Raw genomic sequence first — 22,387 nt, forward strand, 5'->3', positions numbered from 1 at the left:
ATTCTCAAAAACTACAGAGGAGAAATATTGTAGAGAAATTAACATTCAATTCTCTGGCAACATTCCTGCAGTCAGCATGACAATTGCACGATACTTCAAAACTTGAGACATCTGTGGCATTGTGTTTTGTGACAAAACTGCACATTTTAGTGGCCTTTTATTGCCCCCAGCACAAGGTGCACCTGTGTAATGATCGTGCTGTTTAATAAGCTTCTTGATATGCCACACCTTTCAGGTGGATGGATTTTCTTGTCAATAAATGGTCACTAACAGGGATAAAAACTAATTTGTGCACAACATTTGAGAGAAATATTTTTGTATTTGGAATATTTCTGGGATCTTTTATTTCAGCTCGTGAAAGATGGGACCAACACATTACATGTTGCGTTTATATTTTTGTTCAGTGTATATCAATTATTTCAACCGTATGACAAGATTGGTGAAATTGAAGACAGGTGTGGGTCCAACAGAATAAGCAATAAAATGCCCATTAACAGTTTGATGTTTAACACCATTTATTTTGATTAGTTACAAAAACATAAATAAAATCAACAATTGAATTAGTTACAATATTACAGAGGTTAAATCACCAGAAACATACATTTTATTTATAGGTTTTTGTATTTAAATGTCCTTCTAAATCATTGGTTCTCAGTCAGGTGTAATATCAGGAGAAGTGTGTGTTAGATGAGCCCAATGGCCTAAAGGTAGTCTAGGCCTACCTCTTGACGGTGTTTCATTGTTTGTCCAGTGAATCAAGTTTCCGTAGACATAAAAACAAGTTGATACAGTATATCTCTATGATTAGAACCATACTGACAAAACCTCTCACAATTGAAACATGATGTAGCTATTACTCTGTTTCAACACAAAGTCTGAGAGGAATAGAATATATCCTGGGGGGACTCCAACAGAGATGAGAAGCAATGTTTTCTAGTGTCAGATAACCTCATATTTTAAAATACTGATCAGAAGAACACGATTTTACATTTTGTACAACCCCATTTCAAAATACAAAAATAATATTTTTTTCCTTTAGATTACATTTTGGTAACACATCAGGGCGAGTTCCACATTTCCTTTTCATGAATATCATCAAAGCTGTGACATATAGTCAACATGTTAGTATTGACTTGACAGCACAGTAACTTCCTCCCCTCCACTAATAATATTAAACTATTTTACTGTGAAAATGTGGGTTGTCTCATAAAAATAAAACATAAATACTGAAAACCATTATGTTAAACTATATATTCATATGCAATTGGTAAAGTGTTAAGTTTGTGAACAACTATAAGCACCAACTGTTTTAGCTCCCCAAAATGAATGTTTTGTTTTTCCTCAGAGTTTTCAGCTCACTATGAAGCAGTCTTTCACACATGCTCTACCATCTCCTCTTTGCTGTGGGAAAAACTCTCTATCATTATACATTTAAATAAAAACAGAAATACTGATTTAACTAAAAAACCTTAAAGTACCAAGTAAGCTTTCAGAAAATGTATTTATCAATGGTCAAATTTATATGTATAGCTAAATGCAATGATGATTGTACTGTATCTCATTGTCCATGTGCATCCCTGTCACTCACTGGAGTAAGTTGAGAAATGGAAGTCAGTAAACCTTTTGCTGTGTGCATGCAGATCTGTTAAAGATCCTTCTAGTCGAATTTACAAAAGAGTAATTCACACGTAAAACAACTTGTTAAGGACAAAAATGTTCACTAATACTTAAATCCAGAAAAAGGCTCTCACAATTCTGCCTAACAAACTATTTTTTTTCAATGACACTTCTTGAATTAAACCTTTATTTAACTAGGCAAGTCAGTTAAGAACAAATTCTTATTTACAATGACATGCTGGGCCAATTGTGCGCCGCCTTATGGGACTCCCAATCACGGCCGGTTGTGATACAGCCTGGATTCGAACCAGGGTGTATGTAGTGTCGCCTCTGGCACAGAAATGCGCCACTCGGGAGCCGTAAAGTCATGTCCCAAATGGTACCCTACTTTACAAGATTAGGGTGCCATTTGGGACGCACTGTATTACTATGGACTTTATGGGTTCGAGCGCCACTCACTTAACTGACTTCTTTGACGTCTTGAGGAGAGACAGAACCAATACATGATGGGCTCTATAGGTAAACAATCTGGTACAGTAACAACTAATGTTAGTCTGCTTTAATGGAAGTAGTGGGGATTCGATTTGTGATGCAGTGCAGCAATATTACAAAGCTTTTGTCACACAAAATAAAACTGTCACACACACACAGTAAAGTATTCATTCTAAAAGGCAATATGAGGACAGCCCATATAGTTGGTTTCCCCATTCCATAAAATTACTTGGCAGTTTGTTTTCTTATCAGTTTTCCTTGTATGACACCTTTGATATGCAGTGTAGCAATTGGTATTGAGTAAATTCAATATTTCCCTAAAACAAATTGATTCTAGCTCAAATAAAACAGATTTATTTCTGATCAATAAATTACCTCAGAGTTTGTTGTTGTGCACAACAGCAGACGTGAGAAATATAAGCACAAGTGCAAGCAGATTGCAGGCAAGTCAAGGTACATTGTAGCCGTAAGGTCATGCAGTCTTAGTGTTTTGATGAGTGTTTATTCAATGAAAGCTCACTGAACATATTCATATATTGATCACAATTTAATCATGTTACTCAACATGTCATTTAAAATCTTCTTTAATCTACTAATTGACACTTATTTATCAATGTAAAAAATTATAATCCACGAATACATGCCTTGCCCGTGCACTAGACTGTACAACAGTGTGCTTAGTGGCATTATGGTAGTGATAATAGCCAGGTAGCACCACTATTACCATGCTCTGTGGTGTTACTGTAACATGCTGTTGTTGCACCTGCTTTATATCTCATTGGTAGCCTGTTGAAACATTTGTGCTATACTCATGTAATATGTCAGTTAATGCGTAAATGTTTGGTTGGTTGTTGTCAACGTGCTTCTACAAAATTATTTGGTTAAACGCCACCACAGACAAATCAGGACATCACAGGATGATACAATTTAGATGACAGTTACTAATTGCACTTTTAAAATTCATAGTCCTTTTCGATATAATTAAGCATTGACAAAAACAAAACAAAAATATGTCAATGTTTTCTGTTCCTTCATGTCTCAGCTTGGGAGGAAGAGTTCTGGGTCAAACTTAGTTGGATTTTAAAAATAACATGACTGTTACTTAGTGTCAAAACACACAAGGAATATGTACTGAGGAAATCAATGGCAACACAAACACATTACCTAATTTTGTACATCTCAAACACACCAATATCATGACCCCCCCCCCTCCCAAGAGTTTCATATTGCCCTCTGTCTGTACATATTCTGTCTACATAGACTCAACCATCTCTCACATTCACTTCCCATCTCATCTTTACAAATATAATGGCGTCCATTTTCTCATTGTCAGACATTACCTCTCATAAAATACATACTCTCAAACTTTCCACATGGTTTTTACACATCCATCATCTCCATCTTTTTTTCTACTTCCCTTGTTCCATCCTAATCTAACTCACTCTTCCCCCTCTCATTTTCTTTTTACTGCTGTCCCAGAGGAAGAGTGGAGGTTGGGGGCGTGGGGTGAAGTTTGGCACTGGATGGTCGAGCAGCAGCAGAGCAGGAGGAGGAGCAGGAGGAGGAGCAGAAGCACAATGTCCCCCCGGAGCCACCGGGGGCAGGAGCAGCGCCAGTGTCTATGGGCTCCACTACCGCATTGTTGCTAGACCCAGGAATCAGACACCCAGGCTGAGCTAGGGCCAGCTGAGACGATGGGGACACCTGGGAAGGCAACAGAGGTTTATTCTGATTCGGAGGTGGGGTTCCTACACCTAAATGGGGTTGCTGGGGTATCTGTTGTTGCCCTGTCTGTGGCTCTACGGGAGACAGGGACTGAGACAGTAGTTGAGTCTGGATTAGGGGTTGTATCTGTAATGGGTGAGTAGGCTGGGCTTGCTGGAGGTGTAAACTTTGATGCAGCTGAGGGACTGGAGGCATGTGTGTTTGTTGTTGTTGTGGTCCTGGTGGTCCCACCACCCCACTCCACTGGCCCCCCCCAGTGGTGTACTGAGCTGGAGCAGTGAGGCTGGAGGGGGCTGGGGAGGCCTGGGGGTTCAGTGGTGCCACAGGGAACCAACCAGGAGGAGCCACCTGGAACGAAGACATCACTAATGTGACACACAATAACGACATCCAACGGTTTTTGGTAGATTGCGGTCATACACTGAATTGTACAAAAATGTACAAGCGTGTACACAATACATTGGCAATGGAATAATGTACATGGGCAATAAATACACATGCACTATATACGTATAGGTCACGTGAGGCCTGGTGCGTTACCTCTGTGGCCTGTGGCCACCCTCCCAACTCCTGCACCTGCTGAATCTGCTTGATCTGATTGAGCGAGGGCTTGGGGGCGGCGGGACCCACTGTCTCCTTCGTCCAATCATCCACCAGTCTGTGCAAGTCATCTGTGAACATGCTCTTTCTGGCAACCTGGGAGGGAGGATTGTGGTCTGAGAAGAGAGAAAGGGAAGAAAATCAATCAAACGCTACTTGCTCAGAGGAAGAGTTAGGTTTCGGTGAAACCATTACCTCTTTTGGTAGTCAGTAGGGTGATTTGTTCTGGGTTGCAGTATGGCGGCAGTTTTCTCTGTTCTCCCCCTGAGAAACTACTGGACTGTTGTATACCTTCAGCAGAGACAACAGAGTCAGATATCACATATATCACGTTCAGTGGGAGAGAGATGATCAGGAGAGAGAGAGAGGGAAAGATAAAACAGAGAGCGAGAAGTCAAAGAGAGAAGACCGAGGGAGAGAAATACACAGATCAAGTCTGAAAGAGAGAGTAGACCCAGAAAGAGAGATTGGTTACCGGGGTGACCAGCGAGTCCATTGTTGTCCATGTGTGAGTGGGGTCTGGGTCGGAGCTTGGCTTTGGCTGGCCTGTGCCTGCGGGGGGAGAGGGCTGGGGACCCGGAGGGGAAGGGTGGGGTGCGGGGCAGGGTCTGCCGGTGGTCTTTGAGGGAGCGCAGCTGTCTGTACAGCTCCTGGAGCTCTCTGTTCTGCTGAGCGTGGAGGGACACCACCTCCTTGATGTGCCTGGGGAAGAGAGGTAAAATACAGGGGGAGGAATGGAGGACGGAGACATGAAGAGAATGGGGTTTGGGAGATCATTAATGCCAGAGCGACAGAGTTGAGGAGGAGAGAAGAGTCATATGTTGAGAATGTAGACAGGCAGGGAGTGGGTGCGTGGGAGAAAGAGTAAAAATTGGTCAGTCAAAATAGAAGAAACATCAACATGTTGAATGATACTGAAAATAAACCCTGTCCCTTTTTTCTCCTGTCTCCCAGATGGGTCATTGACTGCACAACATGAATTCCCAATAAACAAGGTATTCTATTGTATCATCTCACTTCTCTCTCAGCGTGTGCAGCTCCTTCCTTAGGTCTTCATCCTCCATCTCACTCTCCTCATCATCACTACTGCCCAGGGGAGAATGACCATGCCCGTGACCATGTCCTCGGGGTGGGTGGTTCAGTGCTGGAGTCCACTTCCCCTCCTCCCTCTCTCCCTCCTTCCCTCGGGTCCTCCTCCTCTCTCTCTCCAGGTCAGGAGACACAGGGGAGCTGTCTGTCAGTTCTTTCTCCTCTTTCTGGTTCACTGTCTGGGTCACAGAGAAGCGCCCCACATTCCTGTGGCTGCTGCCCGTACCACAGGCTGCCACCTTGGGGGGAGAGGCCTCAGGGGGCTGGGGCACTGGGGTGACCTGGGGAAAATACAAAGTGGGAGTCATTAAGTTTGTGTGTGTTCCTCCTCCAGCACATTCTGATATTTAACCAGGAAGTGATTATCAGGAAGTTCTAGGCACTTAATAGATCTGAAATAATTTAATAGGCCTGGTAGTAGTACTGTACTGTACTGTACTGGTAGTACTGGTAGTGTCCTCTCGTACACTGTGAGGCTATTTTACCATATTGCTTACACCTACCTATCAAATCTTTTCAGAACTACACAGGTGTCTAGAGTCTGTTTCGTACCTGAAATCGTCCCTTAAGTGAGTGGGGAGGGTTGGAGGAAGCCCCCTCTCTCTCCTCTCTGACTGCCTGACTGCCACTAAAGTGACCGTCTGGTAAAAAGAGGGGGAATGAAAAACAACAGGGGGAGAGAGAGGAGGACAGAGACAAGGACACGGAGACAGAGACACACACATGGGTATAGATACAGATGTGAGGACAAGGTAGATAGACAAACACACAGACATAGTCACACACAGAGGGGTATACCGACAAGCACAGGGATAAGACGTGGACACAGACACCACAAACACAGAAAGACAGAGATAAAGATCATTAAATCCCATGACATCTCATTATCAGACAGCAACCCTGTGACTACACAAATAAGTATTCTATTGTAGACAAGCTTACAGTTCATGGGAATGCGTGTGTGACAAACTATAGCATTCTTATGTTTTGCAGTCCTTTTCTTACAGTGACAGGTATAAGCATAAAAACATTATGATAAAGATAACTTAAAAATAACATATACAGTAAAAACATGCTTAAATAAGCATAACATGTTATGGGGTGTGGGAAGGGTTGGTATATACTGTAAGTCAGTAATTAATATTCACATAAAGACATGAGATAGAAATGCATTTTAGGGAGGGGTCAGTTAGTTGAATGTATGCATCAGTATACTGTACACAGTATACACACACACACACACACACACACACACACACACACACACACACACACACACACACACACACACTACCTGTACCATATCAGACCCCACACACAAACATCACATGTCAATCTGGATGAATAAATTGATCCAAAATGTAGATTAAAAGGGATGTCATTTGTGGTATATGATATCTGGGGGTTTTCTAAACAGAATTTGTGTATATGAGTATGTTGCATCATTTGAGATAGCAATGTAAAAATGTACAGCTTGGCATGAATGCTGCTGATATGGTTTTACACATTATGTATGATAGTACATCACCATATACAGTTGAAGTCGGAAGTTTACATACACCTTAGCCAAATACATTTAAACTCAGTTTTTCACAATTCCTGACATTTAATCCTAGTAAAAATTCCCTGTCTTAGGTCAGTTAGGATCACCACTTTATTTTAAGAATGTGAAATGTCAGAATAATACTAGAGAATGATTTATTTCAGCTTTTATTTCTTTCATCACATTCCCAGTGGGTCACAAGTTTACATACACTCAATTAGTATTTGGTAGCATTGCCATTAAATTGTTTAACTTGGGTCAAACTTTTCAGGTAGCCTTCCACAAGCATCATACAATAAGTTGAGTGAATTTTGTCCCTTTCCTCCTGACAGAGCTAGTGTAACTGAGTCAGGTTTGTAGGCCTCCTTGCTCGCACATGCTTTTTTAGTTCTGCCCACACATTTTCTATAGGATTGAGGTCAGGGCTTTCTGATGGCCACTCCAATACATTGACTTTGTTGTCCTTAAGCCATTTTGCCACAACATTGCAAGCCTGCTTGGGGTCATTGTCCATTTGGAAGACCCATTTGCGACCAAGCTTTAACTTCCTGCCTGATGTCTTGAAATGTTGCTTCAATATATCCACATAATCTTTGTCCCCATGTGCAGTTGCAAACCGTAGTCTGGCTTTTTTATGGTGGTTTTGGAGCAGTGGCTTCTTCCTTGCTGAGCGGCCTTTCAGGTTATGTCGATATAGGACTCGTTTTACTGTGGATATAGATACTTTTGTACCTGTTTCCTCCAGCATCTTTACAAGGTCCTTTGCTGTTGTTCTGGGATTGATTTGTACTTTTCGCACTAAAGCATGTTCCTCTCTAGGAGACAGAACGCTTCTCCTTCCTGAGAGGTATGACGGCTTGGGGTGATTTTGGGGCGGCAGGGTAGCCTAGTGGTTAGAGCATTGGACTAGTAACCGAAAGGTTGCAAGTTCAAATCCCCGAGCTGACAAGGTACAAAATCTGTCGTTCTGCCCCTGAACAGGCAGTTAACCCACTGTTCCTCGGCCGTCATTGAAAATAAGAATTTGTTCCTAACTGACTTGCCTAGTAAAATAAAGGTTAAAAAAAATATATTAAAAAAATACTTACAAAGTTGTTGCAAAATGGCTTAATGACAACTAAGTCAAATTATTGGAGAGGCAATCACAAAGCTGATCACAATCTGATAGAAAATTTGTGGCCAGAACTGAAAAGGCGTGTGCGAGCAAGGAGGCTTACAAACCTGACTCAGTTACACCAGCTCTGTCAGGAGGAATTCACCCAACTTATTGTGGGAAGCTTGTGGAAGGCTACCCGAAACGTTTGACCCAAGTTGAACAATTTAAAGGCAATTCTACCAAATACTAATTGAGTGTATGTAAACTTGTGACCCACTGGGAATGTGATGAAAGAAATAAAAGCTGAAATAAAATCATTCTCTACTAATATTCTGACATTTCACATTCTTAAAATAAAGTAGTGATCCTAACTGACCTAACACAGGGAGTTTTTACTATGATTAAATGTCAGGAATTGTGATAAACTGAGTTTAAATGTATTTGGATAAGGTGTATGTAAACGTCTAACATCAACTGTAAGTGAAATAATCTGTCTGTAAACAATTGTTTGAAAAATGACTTGTGTCACGCACTTAGTAGATGTCCTAACCGACTTGCCAAAACTATAGTTTGTTCAGAAGAAATTTGTGGAGTGGTTTAAAATGAGTTTTAATGACTCCAACCTAAGTTTACTGTGTAAACTTCTGACTTCAACTGTATACACACATATGTAGAACAAGTGCACATACACTACATGTGTATGTAGTGTAAAACTACAAAAGTATGTGGACACCTGCTTGTCAAACATCTCATTCCAAACACATTGGCATTCATATGGAGTTGGTCCTCCCCTTTGCTGCTATTACAGCCTTCACTCTTCTGGGAAGGCTTTCCAGTAGATGTTTGAACACTGCTGCAGGGACTTGCTTCCATTCAGCCACAAGAGCATTAGTGAGGTTGGGCACTGATTTTTGGTGATTAGGCCTGGCTCGCAGTCGGCGTTCCAATTCATCCCAATGGTGGTCGATGGGGTTGAGGTCAGGATTCTGTGCAGGCCAGTCAAGTTCTTCCACACCGATCTTGAAAAAGCATTTCTGTATGGACCTCGCTTTGTGCAAGGGGCATTTTCATTCTGAAACAGAAAAGGGCCTTCCCCCCCAAACTGTTGCCACAAAGTTGGAAGCACAGAATTGTCTAGAATGTCATTATATACTGCAGCGTTAAGGTTTCCTTACAGGCCTCCTGAGTGGCACAGCGGTCTAAGGCACTGCATCACTAAAAATCCAGGTTCGATCCCGGGCTGTGTCGCAACCGGCCGTGACCGGGAGAACAATTAGGTGAAGCACAATTGGCCCAGCGTCGACTCCTTGTGGCAGCCAGGCGTATGCAGTGTGTCAAGAAGCAGTGCGGCTTGGCGGGCTGGTGTTTCGGAGAACACATGGCTCTCGACCATAGCCTCTCAAATCAAATCACTACATGGCCCCGAGTCCGTACAGGAGTAGCAGCGATGGGACAACACTGTAACTACCAATTGAATATCGCGAAAATGGGGAGAAAAAGGGGTATAAAGTACACAATTTAATTTTTTCGGCCTTAATCCGAACCATGAAAAACGGCCACAGACCATTATTCCTCCTCCACCAAACTTTACAGTTGGCACTATGCATGTAGGTAGAGTTCTCCTGTTATCCGCCAAACCTAGATTCGATTCGTCCATCGGATTGCCAGATGGTGAAGCGTGATTCATCACTCCAGAGAATGCATTTCCACTGGTCCAGAGTCCAATGGAGGCGAGCTTTACACCACTCCAGCCGAAGCTTGGCATGCGCATGGTGATCTTAGGCTTGTCAGGGCATGGAAACTAATTTCATGAAGATCCAGACAAACAGTTCTTGTGCTGATGTTGCTTTCAGAGGAAATTTGGAACTCTGTAGTGAGTGCTGCAACTGAGGACAGACAACTGTTACGCACTACGCTCTTCAGCACTAAGCGGTCCCATTCTGTGAGCTTGTGTGGCTTACCACTTCGCAGTTGAGCCGTTGTTGCTCCTAGACATTTCTACTTCACAATAACAGCACTTACAGTTGACCGGGGCAGCTCCAGCAGGGCAGAAATTTGACAAACTGACTTGTTTGAAAGGTGGCATTCTATGACGGTGCCACGTTGAAAGTCACTGAGCTCTTCAGTACGGGCCATGCTACTGCTAATGTTTGTCTATGGAGATTTTATACAACTGTCAGCTTCGGGTGTGGCTGAAAGAGCCGAATCCACTCATTTGGCCATGTAGTGTAAAATGAAAATACACATAACTAAACTACAGTGAAACACACTAATACATATAAGAATAGCAGTCTGCTAAAACAATATAAGCTTATACTGTAAGCTTAACCTTACAAAAGCCTATGCAGTTAAGAAAGAAACAGTATATATATATATACAGTACCAGTCAAAAGTGTGCCAAACTGTCATCAAGGTGGCTATTTTGATGTACAATATATTTTGATTTGTTTAACACTTTTTTGGTTACTACATTATTCCATATGTGTTATTTCATAGTTTTGATGTCGTCACTATTATTCTACAATGTAAAAAATAGTACAAATAAAGAAAAACCCTGGAATGAGTAGGTGTCCAAACTTTTGACTGGTACTGTAGTTACTTCTAAACCATGTACTGTACAATGTGCACAATGTATAGTAAATTATGACTGTCATCATAATCTAGGATATTACATACAATACATAACATACTGACAAAGCAAATGGCTCATGTAGAAAGTATTTTAAGGAATGTATTGCATCTAAATGTACTGCATACATATGCAGTGATTGCCATGACATGTGCCACGTGTGATTGTGAGCCCTCAAAGCGTGGTATGTAAGTGAGCCCTGAAAGCATGGTATGTACAAGCCCCTACATATTTATTTGGAGAGCAAACCTAAAACTTTTCATTTGCCTCTGTAGTCCAGAATTTTGGATTTGAGATCAAATGTTTTATGAGGTGACAGTACATCACCATGTGAGGGTATTTTCATACAAATAAAAAGGTGACATTCTGTACAGTCGCCTCATATAAAACATTTGATCTCAAATGCTGGAGTATAGAGCCAAATTAAAAGTTTGAGCTTCACTGTCCAAATAAATACGTAGGGGAGTGTTTGTGTGTACATTATGTGTGTGTACATTATGTGTGTGTCCTTGAACCGTTGTGTATGTGCGAGTGTGTGTGGGGTGCTCTTAGCTACTCTGCGCCAGCAGGTGGGGTGGTTGGGGTGGTGAGGGCAGTGTTTGGTGTGTTGTCACTGACTGGGCAGTGGCCTACAGAGCAGAGGGTGGGGTGGGGCTGTGGTGGGCATCCTAGCTCGGGGGCTGCAGATCCACGTGCACCTCCAGAGTTACAGTAGTAAGCTCATCTGCACCACGGACATATCACCCTCCTGATGATGCCCGTCTCTTCCCTCCTTCCTTCCTACACTCTACCATTTTCCTCCTCATCCCCCCTTCTCTGGCTCCTCTTCTCTATGCTTCTTTCCACTATTCCAGCCTCATGCCAAGGGTGAGTTATCCCCCATGCAAACAAAAAAAAGATTGCCAAAATAAATTTAGTAAAGCCATTCTCCAAAACAAATAAATCCAAACGAGTAATGTATCATGTAGTGATATCATCGACATGGCACTATACAACAAAGACAATAACATTACAATTGATACAATTACAGTTACTAATTACTTGTTAAAGAATAAACAATCAAATAATTGCTGTCAAAGATGATCAGAAACAACACAACTAGGTTACACGAAACATACTGTATCTACCCATTTGTATTTGAGATAAACACCCCCACCAACCAACATCCCATTCACCCTCTCTCTCTCTCTCTCTAAGGTCACGCTACCTTGCTGGACTCTGGGCTTCTTGAACAAGCTGGCGGAGTGGCGCAGTTTGCAAGCCCAGCTTTTGAATTTGCGAGTCCAGGATTTCTTGCTAACGGGATTTCTGATACTAGGACATGTCAGGTTTAGGCCAAAATATCCACCTCCTGCATTGTGCTGTGGCGGCGATCCAGGGCCCAGGGGGACGGGGTGCAGATTTGCAGGCCACGTAGTGACTTCTCCTGGGGTACTGGTGTCAGAGTGAGGGGGGGCAGCCTGGAGGGGTAAGGGGAGGGGATAGGTAACATAGCGACATGGTAAGAGTGGCTGCCAAAATCGGGGGTAGAGACTCGGAGAGAAAAAAAAAGAGATGCTGGAATATCATAAACTTACATAACAAGAACCGTAGCATTGAAAAAGACATTCATAAAAACAAGGCAATCGAAGTAGTGATCTTTACATAAAGTTTCAGGTAAAAGTAAATCAAACACTATTCAATGTTTCAATTCAACATCCAGATATGTGGACCTTACTTACAAAAACAGTGGGTTCTCCAGGGATAGGCGGGGGCCCGGCCGAGTCTCCGTGTGGAGAGGCAAGGAGGGAGGAAGTGAGGGAGGCGGAGGAGAGAGACGGGCCGGGCTGCTGCTCCACCGGGCTTGCTGGTGGAGCCTCCTCCCCCACTCCTCTCCCCCTTTCCAGATCAGGAGAGGTGGAGGAGGAGCGGGAGGTGGTGGAGGAGGTGGTGGAGGAGGAAGAGTGAGGAGAGGTGTCTGAGGATGACAACACGGGAGGAGGGAAGGAGGAGGGTTGGAGCGAGTGCGGCTCCGAGGATTCATCCCCTCCTGCCGATGTGGAGGCTGCTGACACTGCGGTGGCACCTGCGGTAGAAGCCACAGCAGCTCCCCCCGTCACAGCTGCCCCACTACTATACTCCTGATACAACAAGTTCCTCAGCTTTTCATCCAGAGTCTTAATGCGGTTGTCTACAAACTCGATTTTGGGAGGGCCCTCGCTGTCCGACTCGGCCACAGAGGATGGTTGGACTGGGGATGGGGTCAAGGTGAGGGAGAGGGGCGGTAAGGGGGCATCGGAGGTTGTGTTAATGTTGAGGGGCAAAGATAAGTCTGAGGAGGGATGTAGAGGGGCAGAGTGACTGCCTATATCCTCTGTCACACCGTCCTCCTCTGTAGACCTCTTCCACTCTGACTGTTGTAATGACGTCTGCTTCTGGGGAGGAGCCTGCTGGGGCACCTGCTGCTGCTGATGGTTAACCTCTTGTTGTTTTTGTTGTTGCTGCTGTTGCTGTACTAGTTGTTGTGTCTGTTCTAGAGGGAGTTGTTGAGCTTGCGGTTGTACCAGCGCCATGTTTAGTGGCTGTACTGATTGTTGTTGGACATACTGTTGGTTCACTGACAGCTGCTGTTGTTGCTGCTGTTGTTGCTGCTGCTGTTGCTGTTGGAGCATTTGCTGTTGCTGCTGAATATGCAGTGCTTGTTGCAGAGTTAACTGTTGCTGATGCTGTGGCTGCAAGTCAATCGCTGCCTGTTGCTGTGAAATGACTGGTTGTTTTTGCTGTGGTGGTGGCAACTGGTGTAGCTGTTGCATGTGTAACTGTGTGTTGTACTGTGCGTTCTGCATTTGGACAGGCATTTGCTGAGTCTGTAGTTGTAGTGCCAGCGGCAACATCTCTGTCTGTGATTGCAGGGACATACACTGTTGTTGTAACGGCTCTGTGTGACTGAGCTGGGGATGCAAATGTACCTCAGACTGCTGCTGATGTTGCAGCATCTGCAACTGTTGAATAGATTGTTGCAACGCGTGTTGCTTCTTCTGCTGCTGCAGTTGTATCTGCTCTTGGTACTCTTGCTGTTGTTTCTGTACCTGTTGGAGTTGCACAGTCTTCAGGTGTTGTTGTTGTTGCTGATGTTCTAGGAGTGGTTGCTGCTGCTGTACCTGTTGCACTGTCTGGAGTTGCTGTTGTAACTGGACCTGAGGCTGAACCTGGGCTGCCGTGCACTGCATCTGAGGCAGAGTGTGTTGCTGCTGCTCCAGACCGGCACGGCTAACAGGAGGAGAGGCCACGGTTGCAGCCACAGCCACTGGTGGGTGGATTGAGCCAGTGGATGAGTGGTCCCCTCCAGACACACACTGTCCTAGGGTGGCCACCTTTACTACATCACCCAGGCTTGGTCCTCGGCCCTGGCTCACCATAGAGCCCCTACTCGTAGCTGGGGAGGTCAGAGCTTCAGTTGGAGAGGGGGTGGTAGTGGGCGCGATGGTGGCAGAAGCAGCTACCATGGAAGTGACTGGGAGGTTGGCAGCGGTGGTTGGGATGGAGGATGTTGCTGTGGTGGCACTGGAAGTTTGGTTAATGGAAGCCTGCAGGTCTAGGCATAGCCTAGCCGAGGCAGCGGGGACTGGGTGTGGGACTGAGGCAACAACTGCACTAGCGAGACTAGAAGTCAGGGCGGAAACCCTACTGTCAGAGGCAGCAGAGGCCGTCGTGTCAGGAGCGGGGGCAGCAGGGGCTGGGGGGGCAGACATGGAGGCAGGGGCAGAAACGGTGGAGGCGGAGGCAGGGGGGGAGGAGGCGGTGGCAGGGACACACAGGGTGGACGTGGAGCGGGGAGGAGGAGAGGAGACCATTCCAGCGAAGGAGGAGTCCGATCTCTGGGATCCTCCGCCCCCCTCTAAAGTACATTGACCAATCAGAGCACACAAGACCAGAGAGAGGAGGGACAGAGGTTTAGTTGGTGTTACTCGACAGACAGAACCAAACACAGCTAAGCCGAGCCCAGCCGTACTACGCTGGCCTGGTTACGCTTCCACCATAGTCGTTGGAAAAGACAATGCAATGAGACAATATTAAAACCAGCACATGGGAGAAGGGGTTGCAACATTTTCTGTACAGTGCATAGCCCACCTTTGGAGCAGGACACTAACTGCACAGGACAGTTCAGAAAATATTTAAACCCCTACTGTTTTCGGGGTGGGCTTGGTAGCGTGAAAAGGGAATTGCTGCCCTGTGTTAGATTACTGCCCAGGTGTGTCTTTCATTGACCCAATCATACTGTTACTGTACCTCTGTCAGTGTCTGTAGACTGGGGAACCCTGACCTCTCCGGTCGAGAGAGGTGGAGGGGTGGACGCTCCTCCCTGGTTGGACGTGGAGTCTCTGTGTCTGATGGTCTGGTTGATGAAGAACCTCCATCTGCCCACCGGAGACGACTGAGGCGCCCAGTCCACTGGAACATAAAATAATATATAAAAAGTCCCACTTTAAACTAACTACAACTTTCAAGGTTTCCTTAAACACTTTATAAAACCTATATAGATATTTTAGAAATAATTCAGAATCATTAATAATGATTCATAATAATAATCACAAGGAGCTGCACAACTGGCAGATAGAGACCAAAATAATATAGAAAAGGTCCCACTTGAATTAACTAACTTTACTTTCAAGGCTTAATGAAGCCTTCATAAACACATAGAAGTGGTCACCAACCTTTTCTGAGTCAAGATCACTAAGTCAAAATGCAAGCCGAGATCTACTACTGAGATTTTTTTTGTAACATGATTTAAAAAATGTAAGCCTATGCAACATTAACCAATTAAAAACAGTTCTGTAGCAAGGAGGTTTGTGCAGTGGGCTACAGGCCCAATACATTATCACTGCATATTGGCTATGCTCGAGTTACCCTGCCAATGTTGTTCTTCCCAGACCATTTAAAAATTAAACTTATATGATCACACTGGTAATAGATCACTTGTTGTATTACTTGTGAGGCACAGCTGAGTGAGCATAATACGTTTTTTTTTTTACTGGACTGATGGCCTGCATCTGATGGTCAGTCTGAGGGGAAGGAGAGAGCAGTGGTGAGGCTGCATCTCCCCAGACTCACCATCCCCCTCTCTCCACTGAGAAAAGGGGACACAGTCTTCCAGTTAATAACGAAACTTAAGTCGCGCAGCATTATTTCAGCCTCATGCACCAATTCATGTTGTTACTCCTATGACCAGAGTAAGTGAAATATTCCTCGATATTTAAAAAGACACAAGCCGCTAATAATAACAACGCTAGTTTATTGACATTCTTTGCTGTACTCGTTGATTGCAGCTGCAGTGCTGGTTGTCGTGTGACTGGAAGGAGCGACGGTGCATTTTATGGCTTATAAAACTGTTGAACAAAGTGTTGACAGTGCTGAATAACAACTTAAATATAAACTTACTCAAAAACAACAGCTCTTTTCTGTATTCATTGAGTCTCTCCCTAGTCATGCTTTTAAAATGGAACATTATCAACTTTGCTGTGCTTTTGAGCCTTCTTTTTACACTGTCGTGAGGAAACTATGTAGACACTGATCTGAGCCATCTGATTGGTCAGTGGTAGGCCTATAGGTGCACTTGATTTGCTCTCTGGGCCTGCCGGGTAGGAGGAGTTCTACCTTAGACACATGAAATGGCTCAAAATGGGAACACTTTGCCTTCCCGGCACTCGGGCTGCTGAATCAAGTGCACCTACAGCCAACAGCACGAAACAAATAAAAAAATAGGAACGCAAGGCGTATCCTTGTGTTTTTACAGAAATGTTTGGTGATCGACTAGGAATGGCTTGGAGATCTGTTTAGTGACCACGGATATCATTCATAATGCTTTAGGGTTACAAAAGGGTTAAAGGAGTAGCTCACTATTTTACAACATGATGTTAGATGGTTCGTAACCCTGAAAGTAGTCTATGAGCCTGGAGAAATTGTAATCCATGGTTTGTTTTCCTTAAACAAACATTTCAAACTTCAGCTAACTTTAGCCACAACTAGCTAAAAATTTATGAAAGTGATAGGTGCATGTGACCAAAATCACCTGAAATCAACTTCATATTTACTTAAAGATGATTTGGCCCAAAAAATAAATATATATATATGTTCACATGCCCTTATCACTACCCTAGATGTATTTGCTAAAAGGTGGCTATACTTAGTTGAAGTCTGTAATGGATTTAAAGAAAAGCAAACAATGGATTACAATATCTCCTTGCCCATGGACTACTTTCCAGCTGAGGAACCATCTAACATCATGTTGTAAAATAGTAACCTACTCCATTTGGCAAAGCACCAGATGCCATGACCATTTATAGTCCACTTGAAGCTGGAGAGATGTAGTATATCATGTCAATCGAACTGTGTAAAAAGTTTGTTACAATAAAATCAACTACGAAAATGTAAATGGACAATTATGCATTTATTTGATCTTATCCATCTAACCTTCATATAGTATAGGAGGACTAGTGGGGAGGAGGAGGGGCGAGTCCCAAATTGAATTCTATTCCCCATATAGTGTCCATAGGGATCTGGTCAAAAGAAGTGCACTATACCGGCACTATGCTCTATACAGGGAAACGCAGTGCATTTGGAAAGTATTCAGTCCGCATCACTTTTTCCAACATTTTGTTATGTTACAGCCTTATTCTAAAATTGATTAAACAATTGTTTCCCCCTCATCAATCTACACACAATACCCGATAATGACAAAGCGAAAACATGTTTTTAGAAATGTTTGCACGTATTCAGACCCTTTACTATGAGAGTCGAAATTGAGCTCAGGTGCATCCTGTTTCCATTGATCATCCTTAAGATGTTTCTACAACTTGATTGGAGTCCACCTGTGGTCAATTCAATTGATTGGACATGACTTGGAATGCACACACCTGTCTATATAAACGTCCCACAGTTGATAGTGCATGTCAGAGCAAAAACCAAGCCATGCGGTCGAAGGAATTGTCCGTAGAGCTCCGAGAAAGGGTTGCGTCGAGGCACAGATCTGGGAAGGGTACCAAAACATTTCCTGAGCATTGAAGGTCCCCAAGAACACAGTGGCCTCCATCATTCTTAAATGGAAGCAGTTTGGAACCACCAAGACTCTTACTGGAACTGTCCGCTAGGCCAAACTGAGCAATTGGGGGAGAAGGTCCTTCGTCAGGGAGGTGAACAAGAACCTGATGGTCACTCTGACAGAGCTCCAATGTTCCTCTGTGGAGCCAGGAGAAACTTCCAGAAGGACAACCATCTCTGTAGCACTCGACCAATCAGGCCTTTATGGTAGAGTGGCCAGATGGAAGCCACCCCTCAGTAAAAGGCTCATGACAGACCGCTTAGTTTGCCAAAAGGCACTTAAAGGACTCTCAGACCAGGAGAAACAAGGTTGAAAGCAAGATTGAACTCTTTGGCACTGGAGGAAACCAGGCACCGCTCATCACCTGGCCAATACCATCTCTACCTACGGGGAAGCATGGTGGTGGCAACATCATGCTATGGGGATGTTTTTCAGTGGCAGGGACTGGGAGACTAGTCAGGATCGAGTGAAAGCTGAACGGAGCAAAGTACAGAGATCCGTGATGGAAACCTGTTTTACAGCGCTCAGGACCTCCTACTGGGTTGAGGTCAGCCAACACAACACAGGAATGGTTACGGATACAGGTATCCTGTGTGCATTTGTTTTCTCTCCTTCTGCCCTAGTCACAGGTGGCAGTCAACAATCGCCCCTCCTAGATTTAGGTTGTCTGTTGTTATTAGTTGTCACTGTTCCTTTTCACTGTTATGATCTCTGTTACGGGTCTCGTTTCCATCCCCCCATAGACTGCAGGGCCAAAGGGATTCTTAACAAGTCTCTGAATGTCCTTGAGGGCCCAGCCAAAGCCCGGACTTGAACCAAATCAAACCTCTCTGGAGAGACCTGAAAATAGCTGTGCAGCCAACCTGACAGAGCTTGAGTGTAACTTATTTACCAAAGAAGACTTGAGGCTTTAATTACTGCCAAAGGGGCTTCAACAAAGTAATGAGTAAAGGGTCTGAATGCTATGTAAATTTGATATTTCTGTTTGGCTTTTTTCCATTAGCAAAAATGTCTAAACTTTAATACATATTAGAATAAGGCAACAAAATTTGGAAAAAGTCAAGGGGTCTGAAAACTTTCCCAATGCACTGTAGTTGCCATTTTGGACAAAGCCAGGGAGGGGTAACTCACTTGCTGTGCCTGTTGGAGTGCTCACATGCAGCTGTTCCATAGATCCAGTCTGGACAGACAACAGGAAAACACAGAACAGACGATGTTAACATACATACAGGCGGAATGAAATTGTAATCAATCCAATTAGCTATGGTTGCTCCATTACATTAGCCAAGGTAAGGGCCTCTGTATGTTCTCCATACACCATTACATTAGCTCTCTGTTTAGGTTTAGCATTCACCAAAACATAGGACATGGCTACTGACATGGCTACTGACAAATTGTTTCCATAATGGTAAGATAAAAGACAGACAGTACTTTACATGGACCTGTTTTCAAGGCACCATAATATGGACATCAGGACATGCTTTACCCCTGGCTGTACGCTGTACTGGGTTCAGTGTTTCAAACTGTATGTCTAAAGATTAAGAGTAGAAAGGAGCCTAAAAGACATTACATAAGGATATCGGAGCAGCTTCCCAAAAAGCATCTTATTCCCTTTATATTGTACTACTTTCGACCATGTAGGGCAGGGATTCTCAAACTTTTAGGGGCCTTTTGTGAGAGCAAATTCTTCAGGGACCCCCTCATAATCAGAACACAACTCGAGTGAGATTAAAAAATGTAATTAAATAAAAAGCATACAATAAGTTTTACTTATGACTTCGGCATGGCTGGACGAACCAGGTCTCAGGTCCAGGGAAGGATCATTTTAAAAGCCAGCCTCTTGGCATCGGAGAGAAAAATGTGCTGTTTTCAAGCGAATATCCTGCAATTCTACAAATTTTGTCATTGGGCAGAGGGATTTTTTTGTTGTTGTTGCAGCTGTAGAGCTAATATCATGCAATTCTACACGTTTTGCAATGAGGCAGAGAAACTTTGCAGTTTTAAAACTAAACCTCTAATATTAGTGAAAAAATACCATTGTTTGAGGAGAGTGCACAACAATAAAACTTTTTATCACGGCAACTGGTTTGATACATTCACCTCTGAAGGTAATGTACTTACTTTCAGTAATCTTGCTCTGATTTGTCATCCTGAGGATCCCAGAAATATAAGGTAGCAGAGTTGTGTTTGATAAAATAAATTTTTATATTCAAATGCCGGAACTGCGTTCTACAGTTTGAACCCCTGCTGTCTCTATGTATGTATGTGTGTGTGTGTGTGTGTGTGTGTGTGTGTGTGTGTGTGTGTGTGTGTGTGTGTGTGTGTGTGTGTGTGTGTGTATGTATGTATGTATGTATGCTTGTACTGGACCGCAGAGTGCTGAAGCGTGTAAAAATCGTCTGTCCTTGGTTGCAACACTCACTACCAAATTCCAAACTGAATCTGGACGCAAACGTCAGCACAATAACTGTTCAAGCGTCGGCTGGAGTGGTGTAAAGCTTGCTGCCATTGGACTCTGGAGCAGTGGAAATGTGTTCTCTGGCGTAATGAATCCCGCTTCACCAACTGGCAGTCCGACGGACAAATCTGGGTTTGGCGGATGCCAGGAGAACGCTACCTGCCCCAATGCATAGTGCCAACTGTAAAGTTTGATGGAGGAGGAATAATGGTCTGCACTGTTTTTCATGGTTTGTGCTTGGCCCCTTAACGCTATAGCATACAATGACATTCTAGACGATTCTGTGCTTCCAACTTTGTGGCAAAAGTGCACAAAGCAAGGTCCATGAAACGGTTTGTCGAGATCAGTGTGGATAAACTTGACTGGGCTGCAAAGAGCCCGGAGCTCAACCTCACTGAACACCTTTGGGATGAATTGGAACGCCAACTGCGAGCCAGTCCTAATCGCCCAACATCAGTGCCGACCTCACTAATGCTCGTGGCTGAATGGAAGCAAGTCCCCACATCAATGTTCCAATATCTAGTGGAAAGCTTTCCCAGAAGAGTGGAGGCTGTTATAGCAGCAAAGGGAGGGACCAACTCCATATTAATGCCCATGATTTTGGAATGAGATTTTCTACGAGCATACTTTTGGTCATGCAGTGTATTTATCTGGATGTGGACCCCCTGCAGTACCTCCACAGCACCCACTTTGAGAACCCAGCAGACCCCACTCTGAGAACCCCTGATGTAGGGAATAGGTATTATGGTGCCATGTGGGACATAACCAATGTTTTCAAACCAGACCTGTTGATGTGTGAGGAGAATTTCCTGAGCTCTCTTGACAATGGACCTCAGCTCTTCCACAAATGTATCTTTCTCTGACTCAAGGACAAAATCCTCCTCCACCTACACAAGACATTACAGATACACAAAATATATATTTTTAAAGCCAAACTCAATGGACCAAACACAGGCTGCACGGCGAACTGGGTGTTAGTCCAAATGAGAATGCTTGCCGCAAAAACCATCATCCCATCCAATATAGAATAATCATATATTCATATCTAGTATATCAAAACAGGTAGAAGTTTGAGGTACAATAATCCCATGCAATGTCCATGTAGAACTGCCTGTTGATCTAGTCACCATATAATCTGCGATGTCTTCAGGTGCGTCTCCCTCTGTGTCGAACTTAAAGGTGACCATCTTGTTGCTGTGGGTTTCCAGCTGACACTCCACCATGTTGTCACCAGAGCCGGACACCTACAGAGCACAGGAAGAGAAACCATGTGGTTCTGTTCAATGTCTTGGACATGACAACTTCTTGGACTTGACAATTTATTGTAAACCTTTCACATCCTGATAGGGATTCATATTATTAGGGATACTATACCTGGATCATACTCAGTTGAAATGCATGGGATCCCTTTTCTGCCCCCCGATAGGACAATCTCCTCTGAGACTTCACCCTCTCTAGTTTTCCATTGGCTAACAACATCTGTAGATCCCCATCCCCATTGGCTGGAACAGCACTGTGAGAGAGGTGTCAGACAAGCAAGAGTCATGCACAACACGTGAACATTGATGGTCAAATAAATAGTACTCCATGTACAGTAGTGGGCATAGTCTTTTCTAACATGGAGGGCTTGACATTCAAAACAAAAAATAAGCAAACATTGACAACCGGTCCCTAGCCCTTCCCCTTGGTCCTAACCTTTGGATGTTTGCAGATCGGAAGGTTCTGGAAAGGTTTAAGTAGTGTAGTGGTGTAGCTTCCACCATATCACTTCAAACTTATTGATCTGCAAACATTGACCTGATAGGGCCGGGGGCAAGAGCAAGGAAGTAAATTGGGGCTGACGTTGAGAGTAGTGATGTGACACATACCCTGAAGAGGAGTGTCTCTCTGTGCCAGACTGGTTTGGACTCTCCTGTAGAGCCACATAAATAGACAAACCAACGCACATACAGAAAACAGCAAAAACCAACAAAGAAAAAATAGATACCAAACCATTAGTTGACTGATACAAATCAAATTGAACAACTGAAATAGGAAATTGAACAAAAATGAACCTATTT

The 22,387-nt window shown here is 43.8% G+C and overlaps 1 protein-coding gene across 2 annotated transcripts in view; it reads right to left on the minus strand.

Annotated features, from left to right (window-relative positions):
- Positions 1-490: 490 nt before the first annotated feature.
- LOC118360128 (serine/threonine-protein kinase WNK2-like) overlaps positions 491-22,387 on the minus strand; it is an 84,060-nt gene continuing 62,163 nt past the window's right edge. Inside the window, exons 12-25 of one of the 2 annotated variants that reach the window (XM_035739289.2) lie at positions 22,196-22,239; positions 21,702-21,840; positions 21,455-21,571; positions 21,113-21,214; positions 19,001-19,049; positions 15,061-15,222; positions 12,513-14,668; positions 12,140-12,251; positions 6,076-6,164; positions 5,452-5,804; positions 4,910-5,136; positions 4,630-4,725; positions 4,375-4,550; positions 491-4,182 (exon numbers count right to left, since the gene is read on the minus strand). In XM_035739289.2, the coding sequence (XP_035595182.1) occupies positions 3,574-4,182; positions 4,375-4,550; positions 4,630-4,725; positions 4,910-5,136; positions 5,452-5,804; positions 6,076-6,164; positions 12,140-12,251; positions 12,513-14,668; positions 15,061-15,222; positions 19,001-19,049; positions 21,113-21,214; positions 21,455-21,571; positions 21,702-21,840; positions 22,196-22,239 (4,431 nt within the window). In that variant the 3' untranslated portion in view covers positions 491-3,573. Of the gene's footprint in view, positions 4,183-4,374; positions 4,551-4,629; positions 4,726-4,909; positions 5,137-5,451; positions 5,805-6,075; positions 6,165-11,998; positions 12,252-12,512; positions 14,669-15,060; positions 15,223-19,000; positions 19,050-21,112; positions 21,215-21,454; positions 21,572-21,701; positions 21,841-22,195; positions 22,240-22,387 lie in introns of both variants that reach the window. The other variant, XM_035739288.2, reaches the window with a different exon arrangement.

This window comes from Oncorhynchus keta, chromosome 27 (assembly GCF_023373465.1).
Source record: "Oncorhynchus keta strain PuntledgeMale-10-30-2019 chromosome 27, Oket_V2, whole genome shotgun sequence".
NCBI lineage: Eukaryota > Metazoa > Chordata > Actinopteri > Salmoniformes > Salmonidae > Oncorhynchus > Oncorhynchus keta.